Below are 20,517 nucleotides of genomic sequence, written 5' to 3'. Positions count from 1 at the left end.
CTTGAGGCATCAAAGCTCTGCATTCTCTCTCACTTTGGGTGGATGTATGGACTTCAGGTCTTGTTTCATGGTGGAGAACTGATACACTATCAACAGGAGCTTCCAGATCCTCCTTTTTCTCATCCTGTTCTCTTTTTTAACATGCAGTGTGTTCTTGATCTTTTCCTGTGCTGTGTAAACCAAGAACTCCAGAATGTTGACTTTGTAACGTGACGTGTATAAAGTGCCATTGTAAAACCAGATGAACCAAGTGCTACTTTGTGTATGCTTTGTTATAGTCAAATCTTACCAATTTTGAATTGGATAAACCTATTATTTTGAGTTGGACTAAATTGTTATTTTTGAGTTGGGGTTCGGGTTCTAACCACACCCCCGATGTATCAGATGTGTTGCATATCAGTTGTGCAAAGCGAGTGTGAATCAGCCCACATGTTGAACTGAGAGACCATAGATGAGAGACCAGAAGCAGCAGAAGTTTGGGAGTGCTGACATGCATTCTGCATTTTAAAACATATTTAATACATATTTCCATTTGACACAGGAGTTGAAAATAAATGGGCGGACGGAAATCAAGAAACGAGTCCTAAGGATCATGTATGTGTAAAACCTGGAGCTAATGTCCATGTCTTCTGACCACAAACCAGTCCAAGAATTCAGTATGAAAACTGGGCAAAGTGGGAATACGGTTTGGATAGTATACGGGGCCCTGAATCCTCCAAAGAGGATCGATATGTTTTCTTGTCTTGTTCCAGCAGGATTCAAAAACTGAGTCTTTCAAGACAAAAACGTAGAAGATGATGATTGGTGCAACGTGGGAGTAGAGACAGAACATTGACAACACCCCGAATTCTAAAAGTGGCCACCTCAGAAGACACCTTTTTCAGGAGAGCCAGTCCCATCCCCATACAGTCGTTACCAAAGAAATGACCTCAGATAGCACATATGCACACTTACACACACAAACAGACAGTATATCGTACGTCACAAACATGCACGTACACCACAAACATACAATATTTATAAATATGCTCAAAAATCACATTGGTCTCATCAGCATCTTATCTTGACAATGTCCTGGACAAATCTCCATTGTTACTTCAAGTTTAACTCCAGTTGACTGACAGTGGCTTACAGAGTATTGATGCATACTACAATATGAATGTGGTTTGGTGTTACGTGCTTTTGGTTATGAGATTTTAAATATTAAAAAAAAGCTAAATTCTGTGATTATATTCTTCGTAAAATAAATAAATGCACATTTCTGTAATTCTATTATTTCGATAATAACTCAGACCATGGGTTAGGTTTTATAGTGTGTAATTTGCTAGAATGTGCTGTATGTGAGTACAGTCAAAAGTTATGGGAAAAGTATGACTGTGTCAATGCATTGAATGCGTGTAGAAGTCAGATATAACACACATTAATTTCGAGTAACAAAATATTCGTCATTTTCGGCAAGGGTGGATAACCTCACTGATTGACAAAGAAGAACACATTTGTCATAGCCAGGAAGAATGAGACATCTGAACCCCAATATGGGCGGGACCTATCATGTTGCGTCAACCACTGATTGATTGGTCTCAAACATGGGTTCTTCGGCTTTTTCACCTCTGGACCCAAATTAGGAATTGACAGTCCTGCCGTGACCCAAATTGTCCCCAAACTACCCAAATGAAGAATAAATAGTGTGTAGATGTATTCTCATAACTCGCGACCCACCTCTCACATGCCCACTTTGGGTTCCGACCTTGGTCTAAAATAAAGCCGTTCGACAAGAAGTTAATGGAGCTTTCATTCTGTTATTGATCACGTGTCAGTGATTGACAACACACTGTCCCGCCCATCACAGGGTTCAAAGCCTCACATCCAGATCAGAGGTACAGTACAAAAGTCTATGCGCAAATTCCAATGTTTTGCACAAAACTCCACTTAGCATCAATGCTATCATGATAAGTTGGAGATGGTGCACCAGCACCAGTTTCTAGTCAGGAGTATTTCGGTGGTAATTTAGCGCCATCTGGTGGTTATGTCTAGCTTGTGTTTAGCTTGCGTAGTTCCTGTTCCTTTTTGCGCTGTTTCTCTTTCTGGCGATCCAGTTTGTCCAGGGCCTTGCGCTCCTTTTCCGCTGCTGCGTGAATGTCTCTGATCCGCCTTTTCAGTGCACTGCGGTCCGTCGAACTGTTCACTCCCAGACCCTGAGAATGAAGTATAATAAAATATTACATTTGTTTTGTCACATGCGCCAAATAGAACAGGTGTTGACTTCACCGTGAAATGCTTACGTACGTAAGCCCTTAAACAACAGAGTTAAAAAAGGAGGAACATTTTGTTAAATTATTTTAAAAAAAGGTAGTTAGCTATAATAGTTCACAATAAAATAACAAGGCTGTACAAGGTGCACTGGTACCAAGTCAATGTGCAGGTGTATTTATTTTACCAGGTAAATTGACTAAGAACACATTCTCATTTACAACAAAAACCTGGGGAATAACCAACTGTAAACTGGGGATTATTAGGTGACCATGATGGTAAGGGGGCCAGATTGGGAATTTAGCCAGGACACCAGGGTTAACACCCCTACTCTTACGATAAGTGCCATGGGATCTTTAGTGAGCACAGAGTCAGGACGCCCCTTTAACGTCCCATCCAAAAGACAGCACCCTACAGTACACAGGACAATGTCTGCCCTGCGGCATTGGGATATATTGTTTCAGACCAGAAGGAAAGGATGCCTCCTACTGGCCATCCAACACTATTTCCAGCAGCATCTGGTCTCCCATCCAGGGACCACCCAAGACCAACCTTGCTCAGCTCCAGAAGCAAGCCAGCAGTGGGATGCAGGGTGGTATGCTCTGGTAATTGGGTAGGAGGTAGTTGAGGTAATTGAGGTGCGTAAAAAATAAACATCCTCTCACTGTTAACTGCATTTATTTTTAGCAAACTTAACATGTGTAAATATTTGTATGAACAGAACAAGATTCAACAACAGACAAACTGAACAAGTTCCACAGACATGTGACTAACAGAAATGGAATAATGTGTCCCTGAACAAAGGGGGAGGGTCAAAATCAAAAGTAAGTACCTGGTGTGGCCACCAGCTGCATTAAGTACTGCAGTGCATATCCTCCTCATGGACTGCACCAGATTTGCCCGTTCTTGCTGTGAGATGTTACCCCACTCTTCCACCAAGGCACCTGCAAGTTCCCTGACATTTCTGGGGGGAATGACCCTAGTCCTCACCCTCCGATCCAACAGGTCCCAGACATGCTCAATGGGATTGAGATCCTGGCTCTTCGCTGGCAATGGCAGAACACTGACATTCCTGTCTTGCAGGAAATCACGCACAGAACGAGCAGTATGGCTGGTGGCATTGTCATGCTGGAGGGTCATGTCAGGATGAGCCTGAAGGAAGGGTACCACATGAGGGAGGAGGATGTCTTCCCTGTAATGCACAGTGTTGAGATTGCCTGCAATGACAACAAGCTCAGTCCGATGATGCTGTGACACACCGCCCCAGACCATGACGGACCCTCCACCTCGATCCCGCTCCAGAGGACAGGCCTCGGTGTAACGCTTATTCCTTGGACGATAAACGCGAATCAGACCATCACCCCTGGTGAGACAAAACTGCAACTCGTCAGTGAAGGGCACTTTTTGCCAGTCCTGTCTGGTCCAGCGAGGGTGGGTTTGTGCCCATAGGCAACATTGTTGCCGGTGATGTTTGGTGAGGACCTGCCTTACAACAGGCCGACAAGCACTCAGTCCAGCCTCTCTCAGCCTATTGTGGACAGTCTGAGCACTGACGAAGGGATTGTGCATTCCTGGTGTAACTCGGGCAGTTGTTGTTGCCATCCTGTACCTGTCCCGCAGGTGTGATGTTCGGATGTACCAATCCTGTGCAGGTGTTTCATGTGGTCTGCCACTGCGAGGATGATCAGTTGCCGCCCTGTCTCCCTGTAGCGCTGTCTTAGGCATCTCACTGTATGGACATTGCAATTTATTGCCCTGGCCACATCTGCAGTCCTCATGCCTCCTTGCAGCATGCCTAAGGCACATTCACGCAGATGAGCAGAGACCCTGGGCATCTTTCTTTTGGTCTTCTTCAGAGTCAGTAGAAAGGCCTCTTTAGTGTCTTAAGTTTTCATAATCGTGACCTTAATTGCCTACCATCTGTAAGCTGCAGGTGCATGCTCATTAATTGTTTATGGTTCATTGAACAAGCATGGGAAACAGTGTTTAAACCCTTTTCAATGAACATCTGAAGTTATTTGGATTTTTACAAATTATCTTTGAAAGACAGGGTTCTGAAAAAGGGACATTTATTTCTTTGCTGAGGCTTTGGTGTAAAGTATTAAAAAATACTTTAAAGTACTACTTATGTAGTTTTTGGGGGTATCTGTACTTTACTATTTATATTTTTGACAATTTACTTTTACTCCACTACATTCCTAAAGAAAATATTGTACTTTTTACTCCACTCATTTTCCCTGACAACCTAAAGTACTTGTTACATTGTGAATGCTTAACAGGACAGGGATATGGTCAAATTCGTGAACTCAAGATAACATGTGGTCATCCCTACGGCCTCTGGCAGACGTACAAAACACAAAAGCATCTTTTGTAAATAATGTCTGAGTGTTAGAGAGTGGCACTGGCTATCCATACATTTATCCATGCTTTGCCCCTTTACCCTATCCTACATATTACCTCGATTACCCTGACTAACCTGTCCCCAACACATTGACTAGGTACCTGTACCCCCTATATTAAACACACTGTAGCCTCGTTATTGTTATTTTAGTGTGTTAGTTTAGTTTCTTGAGTAAATATTTTCTAACCTTATTTTTCTTAACTGCATTGTTGGTTTTAAGGGTTTGTAAGTAAGTATTTAACAATAAGATCTGCACCGAGTTTTATCTGCACCGGTGCATGTGCCAAATGCATTTTGTTTTGATTAATATAAGGAATTTTAAATGATTTATACTTTAACTTTTGATACTTAAGTATTTTTAAAACCAAATACTTTTATACTTTTACTCAAGTAGTATTTTACTGGCTGACTTTCACTTTGAGTAACTTTCTATTAAGGTATCTATACTTACACTCAAGTATGACAATTGGGTACTTTTTCCACCAGTGCATGTAGGTAAGGGTAAAAAAGTGGCTAGGCAATCAGGATAGATAATAAACAGAGTAGCACAGCATATGTGAAAGTGTGCCACAGGAGGTTGGTGGCACCTGAGTTGGGAAGGACGGGCAAGTGGTAATGGCTGGAGCGGAATTGGTGGAATGGTATCAAATACATCGAACACATGGTTTGACGACATTCCATTCTCTCCGTTCCAGCCGTTATTATGAGCCGTCCTCCCCTGAGCAGCCTCCACTGGTGTGTGGGTGTGAATCACAGGAGGTTGGTGGCACCGTAATTGGGGACGATGGGCTTGTGGTAATGGCTGGAGCGGGATTAGGTGAAATGTATCAAATACATGGTTTCCATGTATTTGACGCCCTTCCGTTTGCTTCATTCTATACATTATCATGAGCCGTCCTCCCCTCAGCTGCCTCCAGTGGTGTGAATAGAATAGAATGTATGCACACATGACTGTAAGTCGCTTTGGATAAAAGCGTCTGCTAAATGGCATATATTATTATTATATTAATATAACTATATGGACACACAGATTTGCCTTAGGCTTCAACTCCCAATTCATGTAAACAGACGTTAGAGAAACAGACACACAACCCTTGACATGTAGTTTGGGAGTTAGGCCTAGTACATACACTGAACAAAAATATAAAACGCAACATGTTTCATGAACTGAAACGAAAGATCACAGAAATCTTCGATATGCACTAAAAGCTTATTTTCTCAAATGTTGTGCTCAAATTTGTTGACATTAGTGAGCATTTCTGATTCGGCAAGATAAACCATACACCTGACAGGTGTGGCATACCAAGAAGCTGAGTAAACAGCATAATAATTACACAGCTGCACCTTGTGCTAGGAGAAACAAAAGGCCACTAAAATGAGCAGTTTTGTCACAACACAATGACAGATGTTTCAAATTTTGAGGGAGTGTGCAATTGGCATGCTGACTGCAGGAATGTCTACCAGAGCTATTGCATGTTAATTTCTCTACCATAAGCCACTTCCAATGTTGTTTTAGAGAATTTGGCAGTACATCCAACCAGCCTCACAACTCCAGATCACGTGTAACCAAGCCAGCCTAGGACCTCCACATCCGGCTTCTTCTTCTTCCACCCGGACAGCTGATGAAGCTGTGTGTTTGCACAACCAAAGAATTTCTACACAAACTGTCAGAAACCGTCTCAGGGAAGCTCATGTGCATGCTCTTCGTCCTCACCAGGGTCTTGACCTGACCACAGTTCGGCATCGTAACTGACTTCAGTGAGCAAATGCTCACCTATGATGGCCACTGGCACGCTGGAGAAGTGTGCTCGTCACAAATTAATACCAGTTTAAACTGTACCGGACAGATGGCCGACAGTGCGTACGGCATCGTGTGGGCGAGCAGTTTGTGGATGTCAATGTTGTGAACACACTGCCCCATGGTGGCGGTAGGGTTTTGGTAAGGGCAGGCATAAGCTACAGACAACGAACACAATTGCATTTTATAGATTGGTCATTTGAATGCACAGAGATACAGTGACGAAATCCTGGAGGCCCATTGTCGTGCCATTCATCCATCGCCATCACCTCATGTTTCAGGATGATAACTGCCCCATATCGCAAGGATCTGTAAACAATTCCTGCAAGCTGATCATTTTTGGAGTTCTTCCACGACCTGCATACTCACCAGACATGTCACCCATTGAGCATGTTTGGGATGCTCCGGATCAACGTGTGCGACAGCATGCTTCAGTTCCCGCCGATATCCAGGGGCTTTTCACAGCCATTGAAGAGAAGTCGGACACACAATCGTAAAGGCCTAAATCAACAGCCTGATCAACTCTGTGTGTCTAAGTGTCACACTACATGAGGTAAATGGTGGTCACACCAGATACGGACTGTTTTTCTGATCCACGTTGTCACCTTTAAGGTATCTGTGACCAACCGATGCATATCTGTATTCCCAGTCATGTGAAATCCATAGATCGGGGCCTAATTATTATTTTTTCAATTGACTGATTTCCTTATATGAACTGTAACTCAGTAAAATCTTTGAAATTGTTGCATGTTGGGTTTATATGTTTGTTCAGATGGCATGAAAGTAGTAACTCTCACCAGCAGAGAGCAGTGAGATGATACTTAAAGAGACCCTCTGTAAGTTGTTGTCGGTGAGTGTTTGTTTTTGACTGGATCAATCAGTCAGAGATACTCTGCGTTTTACTTTGATCCTATATGCACTCACCTCCTCTCATCCCTCTCCTCTAATCTTGTCTCTTCCGCTTCTCCCCTTTCACCACCTGCTCTCGTCAGCCCACTCATACCCATATGCCCTTCCTCTTTTTTTCCTCTCCTCCTCTACCATTTTCTCCATCCATCTGCCATCCTTCCTCTCCTCAATCTGCCCTTCTTCCTCGCCTCTCCATTCCCTGACCCGGATCTCCTCTGCTCTCCCTCCTTTCCTCTCCTCCTTGAACTTAGTCCCCTTCCTTCTATCCTCCCCACTCCTCTCGCTCTCTCTCTCTCGTCTCCTTCCCTGAACCATTCTCACCTTGAGCTTGGTGCCGTCCATCAGGAGGAGCTGCTCCCCGTCGATGTCCCTGGCAGTGAACTCTGAGATGTACTGCTCCATGTTCAACCCCTTCAGCCACTGGCACACCTGCTGGGTGCTCCACGACGACACGAGGCACAGTGGCTCGTCAATAGGCTGAAAGGAAAGTTGCCCAAGATATTCAGTTATTCAGTACAATTGTGCCGCTTCAGCTCCCTAATAGGAAAAATAGCTTTTTTGTGGGGTAGCAGTCTGAAGAACATGTTAATCTGCCCCCTGGTGGGCATGAATAGCACAAAACAATGTAGCCTTATCTCTCTCCTCCGTGCAGTGACAGACTCATTACACCCACTGATATGACTTTGGGTTGCAGTGACAATTACAAAGCTGCCTCTATCGTCTAGACCCCCCTTGCGTCACACCCATGTACACACACGCGCACAAACACTGTTTAATCTAACCCCTGGTCTGAGTGGTGTTGGAAGCCTGGTGGCTAGCATGGTCCTGTCAGGTTGGCACTCTCTGTCTGCCAGGCACTGAGGTGTCCTCGGAGTGTCTCTCCGCCGGCGGTGAAGCACAGGAACAAGTGAGGCGCTGCTAAAAAATTAACTCGGGGTGATAGAAGAGGCTGTAGCCGGCTGAGTGCCAGACGGGCAGGGTTTCGCACGTTGGAGACAATTCCATTGGTTCCTTTGCGCCAAACATGCGCCCACACAATCGAGTGCAATTAAAGTACTCGAAAGCAAACTACTCTCTGTACCCAGGTCTGACGTGCCTCCTGCATCCCTCTGTAATGGCAGCTCAAGGAGATGAGAGGGAGAGGAGTCATAAAGCCCCTCTGAAACCTCAATATCCCCTCCAACATGCTGAGCTAAATCAGATGTGACGGGAGAGAGAGCTAGTTTACCGGAGGTAATTGATTCCCTAATCACTGTGCAGCCGTGTCTGACAGCATCTGGCCAGGGAGTGTATTTTGATGTCGCAGAGCACTCACCATACTCGAGTTGTGTTCAAATATTCACACTAACAGCACTATTTGTGACTTGAATTGAGTATATAGTATGCTTATTGGTCATAGTATGGTTATAGTTAGCATGCCAAAAGTTCCCGGATGTCATACTAAATTCGCCACAATATGAAGTATACAAGCAGAGGACACTATTACTATACTTTAGGGCCCATAATACAATTCTTCATGAAATGGGCGTGGCTTCAAATTGTTTCCAGATTTGGAAAAAAAAAAATCACAGAAATTATGCAGTCGAAGTACAACGAGAGCAGATACATATTCATTGGTTTAATTAATTATGACAAATGTTAAGAAAATGTTGAGCAATGTAATAAAGTAATGACTTAAGTTACCTTACACGTTAGATTGGCTGACAATTTGTTAGCTACGCTGTCCTTACAATTCACATAGCGTATTATTACAGCAGTAACATCAGTTGGCTAATTATACATCAAACTTGCCAGTATATTAACTATAGGCTAACTAACAACCCAAAGTTTGTTGACTTGATTACTAAATGGACATTCGGGTGCTTTCGTGAATTTGCTCTGGCTATCTGCTCCGATATCAGAGCACTCTTGTCTAAGCGTTCCAGAGTGCAGAATAATGAATCTACGAGGCTCAACACCTGTTGAATATGGTCAGTGTTAGTAAATGTCGGCAAAAAAGCCTAATTAAATTGTTGCCAGCAACACAGTTAGTCACCAACGCTCTGGATAACATGAAAACTGACTAACCAGCTCTGCTAAGGCGAGTAAATTGGTCAGAGTGGTCTCATTTGTGTGTGCAAGTAGCTAGCAAGCTAGCCAATGTTAGCTGGGGTGCTTGACTGCCATTTTAAGGTCAGAACGCTCCAATCAACCCTACTCCTTGCCCCGAGCATCCAGTGTGCGCTCCGTGAGCGAAACGCTCAAAATTTACAAACGGACAACCTGACAACGCTCTGAATTTAAGAACACACCCAAAGTCATAAAATATCTAACGAGTAATTTGTTATGATAACTAGCTAGCAAGAGGTTGCATAGCAACAGCATCAACTTCCGGTATACATGCAAAGAGCGAGTATGCTCAACTGAACGCATACTGTTTGTTTACAGTATACTAAAATGAACTTATAGTATGTAGTATATACTCATTAAGTATGTAGTATACAATATGTTAGTATGGGTATTTGAACACAGCTTCAGGCTTTAAAAACACCAGGACCACACTCTACACTCCTACTGCTTTGGATTTAAGTGAACTGCTTGGAACTTCAAATTGAATGCAGTGTGTGCTATAGTATAGTGTAAGTTAGTTGCCACCGGTAACCAAGACGACATAACCCCAAATGGACATCAGGTAGTTATTTCAGGTAATGGTACACATTTTACGAGAGAATAATTCAGAGTTTTGTTGGTACGCTATTGGAGATTTGAGTGGAATGCTGCTTTAAATCAAAAATAGTCTCTTGCATTCTCACTCTAAACAGTGATCCGGGCCTCAGTCTCCCTCAGTCTCATATACTGTATCAAACTGAAATCGAGTTTAGATCCATTTAGTCCGAGGCCGAGAATGCCCACTACCACCACCACTGCATTAGGAAGCCCTTTACCTCGTCTGAGGACTGGGAGAGGGTCTGGTAGCGTTGTGAGGAGCGGGAGGACGAGTCGGCTGTGGTCCCACTGGAGGCGTGGGGGGGACTACGGGGGGGGAGGAGAGAACTCATCACTCAGGGCAGACTCCTGGAGGGGGGGAGAGAGAGGGAGAGGAGAGAAATGATCCAACCATGATAAATGAATACCGTTTTGTCTGCATTGTGCACAGTGATATTTTCATGGAGTGTGACCACTGTGGTCAAACAGTATTGGATCGATTGATTTGTCCACTTCAAGATCAATTACATCTGACATTAGAAGGATATTAATGCATTGTTTGTAAACCTTACTTTCAAACAGTTTATGCTTAAACATAAATGTTTGGTCACAGCAGTAACACTTTCAAAAAAATACAGAAACATAATATTTGTGATTAATTTCCCTCTCAAATGATGCCCCTCCGAACACATATAAATGCACACACACACGCGCAAAAGAAAGTCACAGACACACAGCCCTATAATGGCCCTTGACAGGCCCCTTGAGAGCCACAGTACAGAGGAGGAAAGCAAAGTCATGGGTATCTGCCTCCTCTCCAGACACCAGGCTTATTAGGGCTACGTCCCAAATGGCACTCTGTTCCCTATATAGTGCACTACTTTTGACAGTGGTGAAAAAAAGTACCCAAATGTCATACTTGAGTAAAAAAAAAGGAAAAGTCACTCAGTAAAATACTACTTGTGCAAAAGTGTAAAAGTATTTGGTTTTTAAATATACTTAAGTTTCATTAGTGAATGTAAATATTTTTTTATTTATGGTTAGCCAGGGGCACACTCCAACACTCAGCCATCATTCACAAACAATGCATTTGTGTTTAGTGAGTCAGTACAGATACCCCAAAAACGACTTAAGTAGTACTTTCAAGTATTTTTACTTAAGTACTTTATACCACTGCCTTTTGACCAGGGCTCTGTTCAGAAGTAGTGGACTATGTAGGGTATAGGTTGCCATTTGGGATCCACCCTAGAGCTATTATCCCAGCTGGACAGGCACACAGTGGTAGAACATTTAATGGCCCTCTCTGCTTTCAATGGAAAGCTGCAGCTTTAATTGCTATGCAGAGCGAAGGGCCCCAGCCTCCGTGCTGATGACTAAGTGCATATGGGATGCTTTGCATAGTTCCTCCTCACTATTAAACCCCACAGAGCTCTGTTCTAAATGGCACTCTCGTCCCTATAAAGTTCACAACTTTTGACCCGTAGTCAAAAGCATTGCACTTCATGGGAAATAAAGGTGCTATTTGGGACGGGCCCATGATCCCGAATATGTTGCTACTGGGGCTTTTAGATGTGTCATGGTGGAGGTGTTAGAGAGTAAACACTCCCCCTGCCCCAATAATTGGGAGGGTTTTGACTCAGAATGGATCAAACCAAGTGAAGCTGAGGAGGGGTGGATGGGTGTTTTCTCCCATAGAGGGCTATATTCATGAACTCACCGAACTGCTTCAAAAAGTGATTCAAAAGTTAAAATATGTTTTAAAGCATATGTAAACATGGGCATTAGAATATTTATATTTATATTTATAGAATATTTAATATTTAATATTTATTTAGCCACTAAGTGGAAATATGTTCTGCTACCTTCCTACTTTTGTTCAACAGTAATCTAGTTGTCTTGACATTGTCGTTGGGGTTAGCTAAAATCATCGCAGCGGTCAAGTCTCCAAAGTGAATAAATCAACAGCATCGATTGCATCATGGGATGTCTGCATAAAACTGCAATTGTGTGCAAAGAGAGCCACCCAACAACAAATATATGTATTGTTAGGTGTCATGTGCATGTACCTACTGGTTATATGTTTTAAACAGGCTACACGAACATATTAGCAGAAAGAAGGTCATTCTGTGGAAGAGTTTTACCTCAATATGTAAAATATCATATTTGTTGTGCTTATAACACCTTCGATTTGTAAAGCAATTTGTGCACATAAGCAGAAAAACTATGAAGCTCAACGAGCCAGGCTTGCTCTTAACTATACTTTTGACCGTGAAATAACATTTAAGAAACGTAACACGGAACACACCTTGTTACCAGTCCTTTCTGTGCCTCTTAGCTAAACAGCCAGTGGCCCCACAAGCTTCTGAAACATTATCTATTTCCCTTAGAAATACTTAGGCCTTTGGCAGAGGCTTTAATTAGCTGGTGCAAAGTCAGTGGGAGGCATATGTCTGCCTTCCTGGGTATTGAACGGACAACCACCATAACCCTGTGCCTCAGCCTCTTTCATTCTGTATATTAAGCTCTGTTTTCCATCCAATAGATAGATAGATGCGCATGCACCAAACCATGTAAGAGGAAGACGACACCAAAATCCCTCAAAATGGTCAATCGGATCTGTCAACTGAAGTCTCCTGCATCGAAGCCATGTTCTGGTTTTAACTCCCGAAGTCATCTGTCGGGGTTTGACACGAGATTGTGACATTGTGCCGCACAAAAGGCCATCGATTTCCCCTCTGTGTAAATGTAGCCATCCTTGTCGATAAATGTCGAATAGCAGCGCCCTCTTAGACTCAGAGGAAAACTCGCCTTGTTTCCTAATTGGGTTTAAATCCCCTCAGACTCTCCACAGGAACTGTCACACTATGGGCTTCTTCAGAGAGAGAGAGCGAGAGAGAGCGAGAGAGAGAGTATATGTGTGTGTGTGTGTGTGTGTGTGTGTGTGTGTGTGTGTGTGTGTGTGTGTGTGTGTGTGTGTGTGTGTGTGTGTGTGTGTGTGTGTGTGTGTGTGTGTGTGTGTGTGTGTGTGTGTGTGCAAAAGACAGAGACAGAGGGGGAGAGATGGATGGATAGTGAGGGTGGGAGAGAGAGAAGAGAGGGAAAGAGGGAGAGAGGCTTATGAAGGATGACGAACTTGACGATGCTCGTCGCATCTACGCAAGTCTGTTTATAGCAGTGTTATATCTCTGGTGTCTGCTTCTCTAAACTGTTGACTGTTTTCATTTGATGTGCATTTGAAGCTCAGACCCAGTGGGAGAAAGTTCTCTCCTTCTTGGCCATTCATTTGAAAAGATTTGTTAAAAGCATTTAGCATATCTCCAAGGGTAACAGCAGCATCCTTTTCTCGGTCATTTAAACTGTGGAAAGTATAGACAGGTTGGTTGAAACGAGCCACCACATGACAGTTTCTTGTCATTGTTGCTAACTCTCTGGCCCTCCAGAACCATAACAACACACGGCCTTCTGTCCACTTGAAGTTTGCGCATCATCGTCGTGACGTTGTCAGACGTGGCAGAAATCTCAATGACAGACATGGACCGAAGACTAGCCTATATGCTAATGCTAACATAAACACATGAGGCCTCTGACAATGATAAAAACACAAAGTGGACAATGGTAGTAGTGACACAATAGTGCAGTCTGACCTAAGTATGGTATCTGGATGTGTCTATATCTTATTGTGGATGTGAGTTACCTGAGAGTTGGACTTGCGGGGGCTGCAGTCCTGTGAGACCAGTTTGGGGGAGCAGGGCGGGGTTGCCCCGGAGGACACAGAGCCCCTGGCGCTGTCAGTGAACCAGGAGAAAGGCACGAACGAGCCAGAGGACCTGGACGGGCTCTCAGATGATTCCCTGTGCAGTGAAAAAGAGATTCAATATGCTAATTGAAAGACACAAAGTTATGCCTCTCATGTGCTAAGTAGGTCTAATAGAGCCAACATTTTGCCTCCTGTACTGAAACAGAGGGACAGAGCCAAAATGGCTGCCCATGGACTCACCGGCTTCCCATTGACAGTCTGTTTGACTTGTCTTTTCTGACTCTCACATAGGAGCGTCTCAATGTGACCCTTCAGAAGAACAAATAAACAGTGGGTTAAAATCAACAGAAAGCACCAGTTTTGAAACTGACCAATTTACAATGTGTTTACAATGTAACCAGTTTAAATGTCTCAATATTGAGCACTTACCCCAGGTCCAAGAACCTCCTCTTGGTCTTCTTGTCGAAGATAAGGCTGTTGTTGCCGGGGTCGGCCGGGCTTGTGTCTCGACTGTTTTCTGAAACTAACACTGAGAAACAATGAAAACATTAAATGATTAGACAAAGCATTTTTTGATACATTAACTCACCATTACCAACATGTTGATGGGGCCTTGGTATGGCAGTATTGGTGGTTGTGTATCAATACATTTATGGATTAGCCAATAATGCACTTAAATGCTATGTGTGTGTTTTGCCTCTTTAGGCTTAATATACCATAGTTAATATCACAGGGCATTTCATTCTTAGTGTGGGGATTTGGACTGTAATAACTAGGATGAGGATTTTCTTGCCCAATGCGGATGGCTGCCTCTCTTACCCTCACTGTCTGGGCGTCGTGCCCGTCGAATGTAAACAGGCGAGCAGTCCGAACTGGGACACGACTTGGAGGGAGAGCTGTTGGGCGTGGTCACCAGGGCCTCCTGAGACGTGGCATTTGTCAGCTGGCGGTACCGCCCCCGAGTGGCTAGCAACCCGGTCCCGCCCTCCTCCGGAGAGCGCCTTAAGGAGGAGGTGTCGAAGGAGAAGACGGGGCTCCGTAAGGTGGGACAAGGGGAGGACGAGGAGAGGAGCGAATCAGGTGATGGGGAGGAGCCTCCTCGCAGGGTGGAGTGGAGGGGGGAATGGACGGAGTGCAAAGGGCTGTCCAGACACTATGGCACAAAGATTCAAAAACACCACAACATGTTTATATGTGAACTGACTGAGACAAACAATAAGCACACCCACACAGACAGACATACATGCATACATGCACACAAGCATGCACTTACATATATATATATAACTCTAGTGAGAGAAAAGACTCATAAAATGACCAAACAACAGATGAAGAGAGCGAGACACTCTCCAATGCCCTCCAAAAAAGCCTAGGCCATTGAGACATTCTCCCTTCTGATAATCTCCATGTCATCTGAACTGAGTTCTAGGACTAAGAAACAGATTTCATATGGATGGTTGCACGGTCTTCTACCATCTACAACTAAATGGGTTTGAATCTAAAGAATTCAACAATAAAATCAGATTGTCAAATGAAGCAGGGAAATATGATTCAATGGCTGATTGAGTTGAGCTTTGTTTTTAATCAATCAGGATCTACTCACGAGTATAGGCATGTACAGCGCTGTTAGTTATAGAGCTCTAGTTGCTTAGCTACATGTGTGCAGTATTATGGTATATTGACCACATAAAATGCTTAATAAATACCTAGTCTCCCTTGGTGCTGTCTATACAAAGATATCGATCTATACAAATCAAATTTTATTGGTCACATACACATGGTTAGCAGATGTTAATGCAAGTGTAGCAAAATGCGTGCGCTTCTAGTTCCGACAGGGTAGTAATATCTAACAAGTAATCTAACAATTCCCAACAACCCCCTAATACACACAAATCTAAAGGGATGGAATAAGAATATGTACATATAAATATATGGATGAGTGATGGCCGAGCGGCATAGGCAAGGTGCAATAGATGGTATAAGATACAGTATATACACATGAGATGAGTAATGTAAGATATGTTAACATTATTAAAGTGACTAGTGATCCATATATTAAAAAGTGGTTTGAGTTTCTATGTAGGCAGCAACCTCTCTGAGTTAGTGATTGCTGTTTTAGCAGTCTGATGGCCTTGAGATAGAAGCTGTTTTTCAGTCTCTCGGTCCCAGCTTTGATGCACCTGTACTGACCTCGCATTCTGGATGGTAGCAGGGTGAACAGGCAGTGACTCGGGTGGTTGTTGTCCTTGATTTTTAGGCATCGGGTGCTGTAGGTGTCTTGGCAGGTAGTTTGCCCCCGGTGATGCGCTGTGCAGACCGCACCACCCTCTGGAGAGCCTTGCGGTTGAGGGAGGTGCAGTTGCTGTACCAGGCGGTGATACAGCCCGACAGGATGCTCTTGATTGTGCATCTGTAAAAGTTTGTGAGGGTTTTAGGTGACAAGCCATATTTCATCAGCCTCCTGAGGTTGAATAGGCGCTGTTGCGCCTTCTTGACCACACCGTCTGTGTGGGTGGACCATTTCAGTTTGTCTGGGATGTGTACTCCGAGGAACTTGAAACTTTCTACCTTCACCACTACTGTCCCTTCGATGTGGATAGGGCGGGGTGCTCCCTCTGCTGTTTCTTCAAGTCCACGATCATCTCCTTTGTTTTGTTGACGTTGAGTGAGAGGTTGTTTTCCTGACACCACACTCCCGGAGCCCTCCCTCCTCCATGTAGACTGTCTTGTCGTTGTTGGTAATCAAGCCCACTACTGTTGTGTCGTCTGCAAACTTGATGATTGAGTTGGAGGCGCGCATGGCCATGCAGTCATGGGTGAACAGAGAGTTATCACATGCTACAAGATCATCATCAGACTATAAAGGAATGTGTCTTGTGGGTGTGTCTGTCCCTTTGAGAGTCCATGTCATCGATTGATTGGCTTTCATGCCTGTCACTCACCTTCCTCTCCAGACTGTCATCTCCCTCTGTGGAACTGACGCTGTCTCGGAAGCGAGAGCGAGAGGGGCGGTGCCTCCTGGCTTTGACGGACAGCTGGGCACGCCCCTTCTGTATGCTGTTGTCCAGCAGCTCTGTCTCTGGGATGGCCTCGTTCAGGTCTGAAGGTAGAACACAGAGAAAATTACGAAATTCACAGAGAAAAGCTCAAATAAGTACTGGAGACCGATTTCAGAAGTGCTTTTTACAGATCCATGCAGAATGCTTACAAGGAAAGCCCAGACCTAAACGTTAGACTACAGCTATTTCAATAGATTCCTTTCACCTGGGACCTAGAAAGATAAACTATAAGGCAAAAGCTAAATCCATGCATACAAAAGAAAATCCTCTAATGTCTGTGTTACGAGAAGGTTCAAGATGAGATTACAACCACCATGTCACACTGAGGAGTTTAATTGATCAGGTGAAATGTGTTTCAGATCCTCCTCCTGCTCAAACATCCTCCATCTGTGGTGGACCCAGAGGAACGATCCTTTTGCCTTCAACCTCTTGACCCCAATCTGAGAGCCCTTCAGCGTTTCCGTCAATTATCTCTCCTGCCCCTCCCCTCATCCCTCCATCCTTCACTCCATTCATCCAGCCCCCAAATACATGACAATGAATCTATTTAATCACATTGGGCGTTCTCCTGTGACTGAATCAGCAGAGGATTGTGGGGGATGAACATCTAACCTGAATACTTGTCTTCAGAAAGTATTCATACCCCTTGACTTTTTCCACATTTTCTTATTTTACAGCCTGAATTTAATATAGTTTACATTTAGATTTTGTGTCACCCGCCTACACACAATACCCCATAATGTCAAGGGGGAATTATGTTTTTAGAAATGTTGACAAATTAATTAAAAATAATGAGGTGAAATGTATGAGTCAATAAGTATTCAACCCCTTTGTTATGGCAAGCCATTTTACTTCTGGAGTCAAATGTTGCTCACTCTGTGTGCAATAATAGTGCTTAACATGATTTTGGAATGACTACCTCATCTCTGTACCCGACTCATACAATTATCTGTAAGGCCCCTCAGTCGAGCAGTGAATTTCAAACACAGATTCAACCACAAAGACCAGGGAGATTTTCAGACGGCTCGCAATGAAGGGCACACATTGATAGATGTATAGGGCGGCAGGGTAGCCTAGTGGTTAGAGCGTTGGACTAGTAACCGGAAGGTTGCAAGTTCAAACCCCAGAGCTGACAAGGTACAAATCTGTCGTTCTGCCCCTGAACAGGCAGTTAACCCACTGTTCCTAGGCCATCATTGAAAATAAGAATTTGTTCTTAACTGATCTTGCCTAAATAAAAGGTAAAATAAATTTAAAAAATAGATAGGTTAAAAAAATTTAAAAATTGAATATCCCTTTGAGCAAGTTATTCATTACACTTTGGATGGTGTAGCAATACACCCCCAGTCACTGCAAAGATACAGGCGTCCTTCCTAACTCGGTTGACTGAAAGAAAGGAAACCACTCAGAGATTTCACCATGAGGCCAATGGTAACTTTGAAACAGTTTTTAATGTCTGTGATAGGAGAAAACTGAGGATGGATCAACAACATTGTAGTTATTCCACAATATTAACCTAATTGACAAAGTGAATAGAAGGAAGCCTGTAAGTAATAAAAAATATTCCAAAACATGCATTAAAAAAACGTGGCAAAGAAACTCACTTTATGTCCCGAATACAAACCGTTATGCTGGGGGCAAATCCAACACCATTCTTCATATTTTCAAGCATGGCTGTATCAAGCATACCCATAATGAGACATTTCTGAATTTCATGTTTAATAAATTTGCATAGATTTCTAAAAACATGTTTTCACTTCATTATGAGGCATTGAGTGTAGATGGGCGAGTTTCTTAGAAATTCAAGCTGTAACATGTGGAAATGTGGAATAAGTCAAGGGGTTTGAATACTTTCTGAAGGCCCTGTATCGATCCACAGACACAGGGCCTCTAACCCTCTACTAAACATGAGCTTTTTACTTGGGAAGCATTGACACTGTGGTAGGGATTCATGTATTACAATTACCGAATCAAACATGTATGAAAGTCAAAGCCTCCGACTATTACTTGTGAGAAATATATATTTCTCACTTCTTTTTTAAACACGTCATTAAATTGTATTAGTGTTTTTTTATTTTTTTATTCTTCCCATCTCCCTCTTCAGGAACATGTGCATCAGTACAGTGATGGAGAGACACAGAGGGGCCAGATTTGAGTGAGTCAACAGCTAAGTGCTCTTGTTACTGTTGTTGTTTCAGAACGGAGGCCAGTGATGAGTCATTGCCGGCCACGCTGCAGTGAAAGTGCCAACTAACAGGATTCATCTGATACCCCCCCCTCTCACCATGCTGACGCTCAGATCTCATCACAGACTGTACTGTACAGAACAGCCCGGACTGCTCCTATACCAGAGGAGCTAACACCAGCCAGTCAGCCGAGACAGACTAAAAATAAGACACAACAGAGGAAAGTGGTGAGACCTTTCGTCGGCTATGAACGACACAATATCACTGAAGTTCTCTTCTCTGAATGCTCACTGCAGCCATTCAGGTTTGGGACAGATTTTTGGAATATTTAGTATATAGTAATTATTATCTTGTCCTGGACAATATTAGGCTAAATAGCTGAGAACCTATTTTCAAAGGATCCCACCACCGACACCAAAAGTAATTACAACTCGGGGGGGGTTGAGTAAGCGAGATAAATCAAAGGAGAGAGAGAGAAAATATGACTCAAGTCTTTGTGATGTGTGAGAATTAAGAGGAAATCTAAAGTTCCGACTCATATTTCTTGATGTGCATATCTTATTCCCTCTCTCCCGTGGCTGAGTGCTCACTCTAATGTAATTGGTCTTTAATCATGTAGAAATGCCAAGTCAGGCAGCACACTGTCCATGCAGGCACTCAGTGGGGTTCAGAGATACAGGGATAATGATAAGGAAGGGAGTGTTGATGAACACACTCAGACACCAAGGATATGAGGTTCAATGAAGTATACAAAACAAAATCTATTTAATCTCCTTAGCAACACAAATGTGACTGATTTATCTACAACTCATTTAAATACATTGTTTTAGAACAGTTTTTTTAAAATATTCTGAGTCGGAATGAGTCAGCCGGCGACAGATTCCCGCGCATCAACGGGGGTGAGCGGTCCGCTCCCGATCCCCGGGATCGTCCCTTGGGTTGGCGCCCTGCCGCTGGTGCCGAACGCACCGGGGAGGGGGTACTGTCAGTTATGCTCCCTCTCCGGCGCTCTAGGTCGCCACGCCCCTGCGTCTTAGCCGGATTGACGGGTTTCCTGCGCCTCTGCAGAGTTGACTGGTGCACACCTGTCACCATCGTTACGCACACCTGCATGTCGTCAGACACCTGGACTCCATCACTTCCCCGATGACCTTCCCTACATATGTCACTCTTTGGTTCCTTCCCCAGGTGTCATTGTTTCCGTTTCATGTCTGTGCGTTGTTCGAGATTCTTGTTTTGGATTATGTTCCGTTTATTTGATTAAAACACTCACTCCCTGAACTTGCTTCCCGACTCTCAGCGCACATTGTTACAGTTCTGTTATGAACGATAAGGGAAAATAAATCGGTTCCAACCCCTCTGCGTGTCACAACATCACTCCAGAAATAGAATTGAGCACAGAAGTGAATTTCTCTAGTGGTGTAGTCGAGTGGTAATGTCCTTGCACAGCAGGCTAAAACTCAAGCAGCACT

At 43.6% G+C, this 20,517-nt stretch overlaps 1 protein-coding gene across 1 annotated transcript in view; it reads right to left on the bottom strand.

Moving 5' to 3' along the window:
* Positions 1–362: 362 nt before the first annotated feature.
* Positions 363–20,517, bottom strand: part of LOC124015346 (sterile alpha motif domain-containing protein 14-like) — a 28,763-nt gene continuing 8,608 nt past the window's right edge. The window contains exons 3-11 of the mRNA XM_046330527.1: positions 16,743–16,900; positions 14,620–14,953; positions 14,230–14,329; positions 14,041–14,109; positions 13,738–13,894; positions 13,610–13,626; positions 10,283–10,370; positions 7,680–7,835; positions 363–2,195 (exon numbers count right to left, since the gene is read on the bottom strand). Coding sequence (XP_046186483.1) covers positions 2,031–2,195; positions 7,680–7,835; positions 10,283–10,370; positions 13,610–13,626; positions 13,738–13,894; positions 14,041–14,109; positions 14,230–14,329; positions 14,620–14,953; positions 16,743–16,900 — 1,244 coding nt within the window. The 3' untranslated portion in view covers positions 363–2,030. The remainder of the gene's footprint in view (positions 2,196–7,679; positions 7,836–10,282; positions 10,371–13,609; positions 13,627–13,737; positions 13,895–14,040; positions 14,110–14,229; positions 14,330–14,619; positions 14,954–16,742; positions 16,901–20,517) is intronic.

This window comes from Oncorhynchus gorbuscha, linkage group LG26 (assembly GCF_021184085.1).
Source record: "Oncorhynchus gorbuscha isolate QuinsamMale2020 ecotype Even-year linkage group LG26, OgorEven_v1.0, whole genome shotgun sequence".
In the NCBI taxonomy this organism is placed as follows: Eukaryota; Metazoa; Chordata; class Actinopteri; order Salmoniformes; family Salmonidae; genus Oncorhynchus; species Oncorhynchus gorbuscha.
Note: the sequence above shows the minus strand (reverse complement) of the source record. Positions and strands in the feature narration are given on the sequence as shown.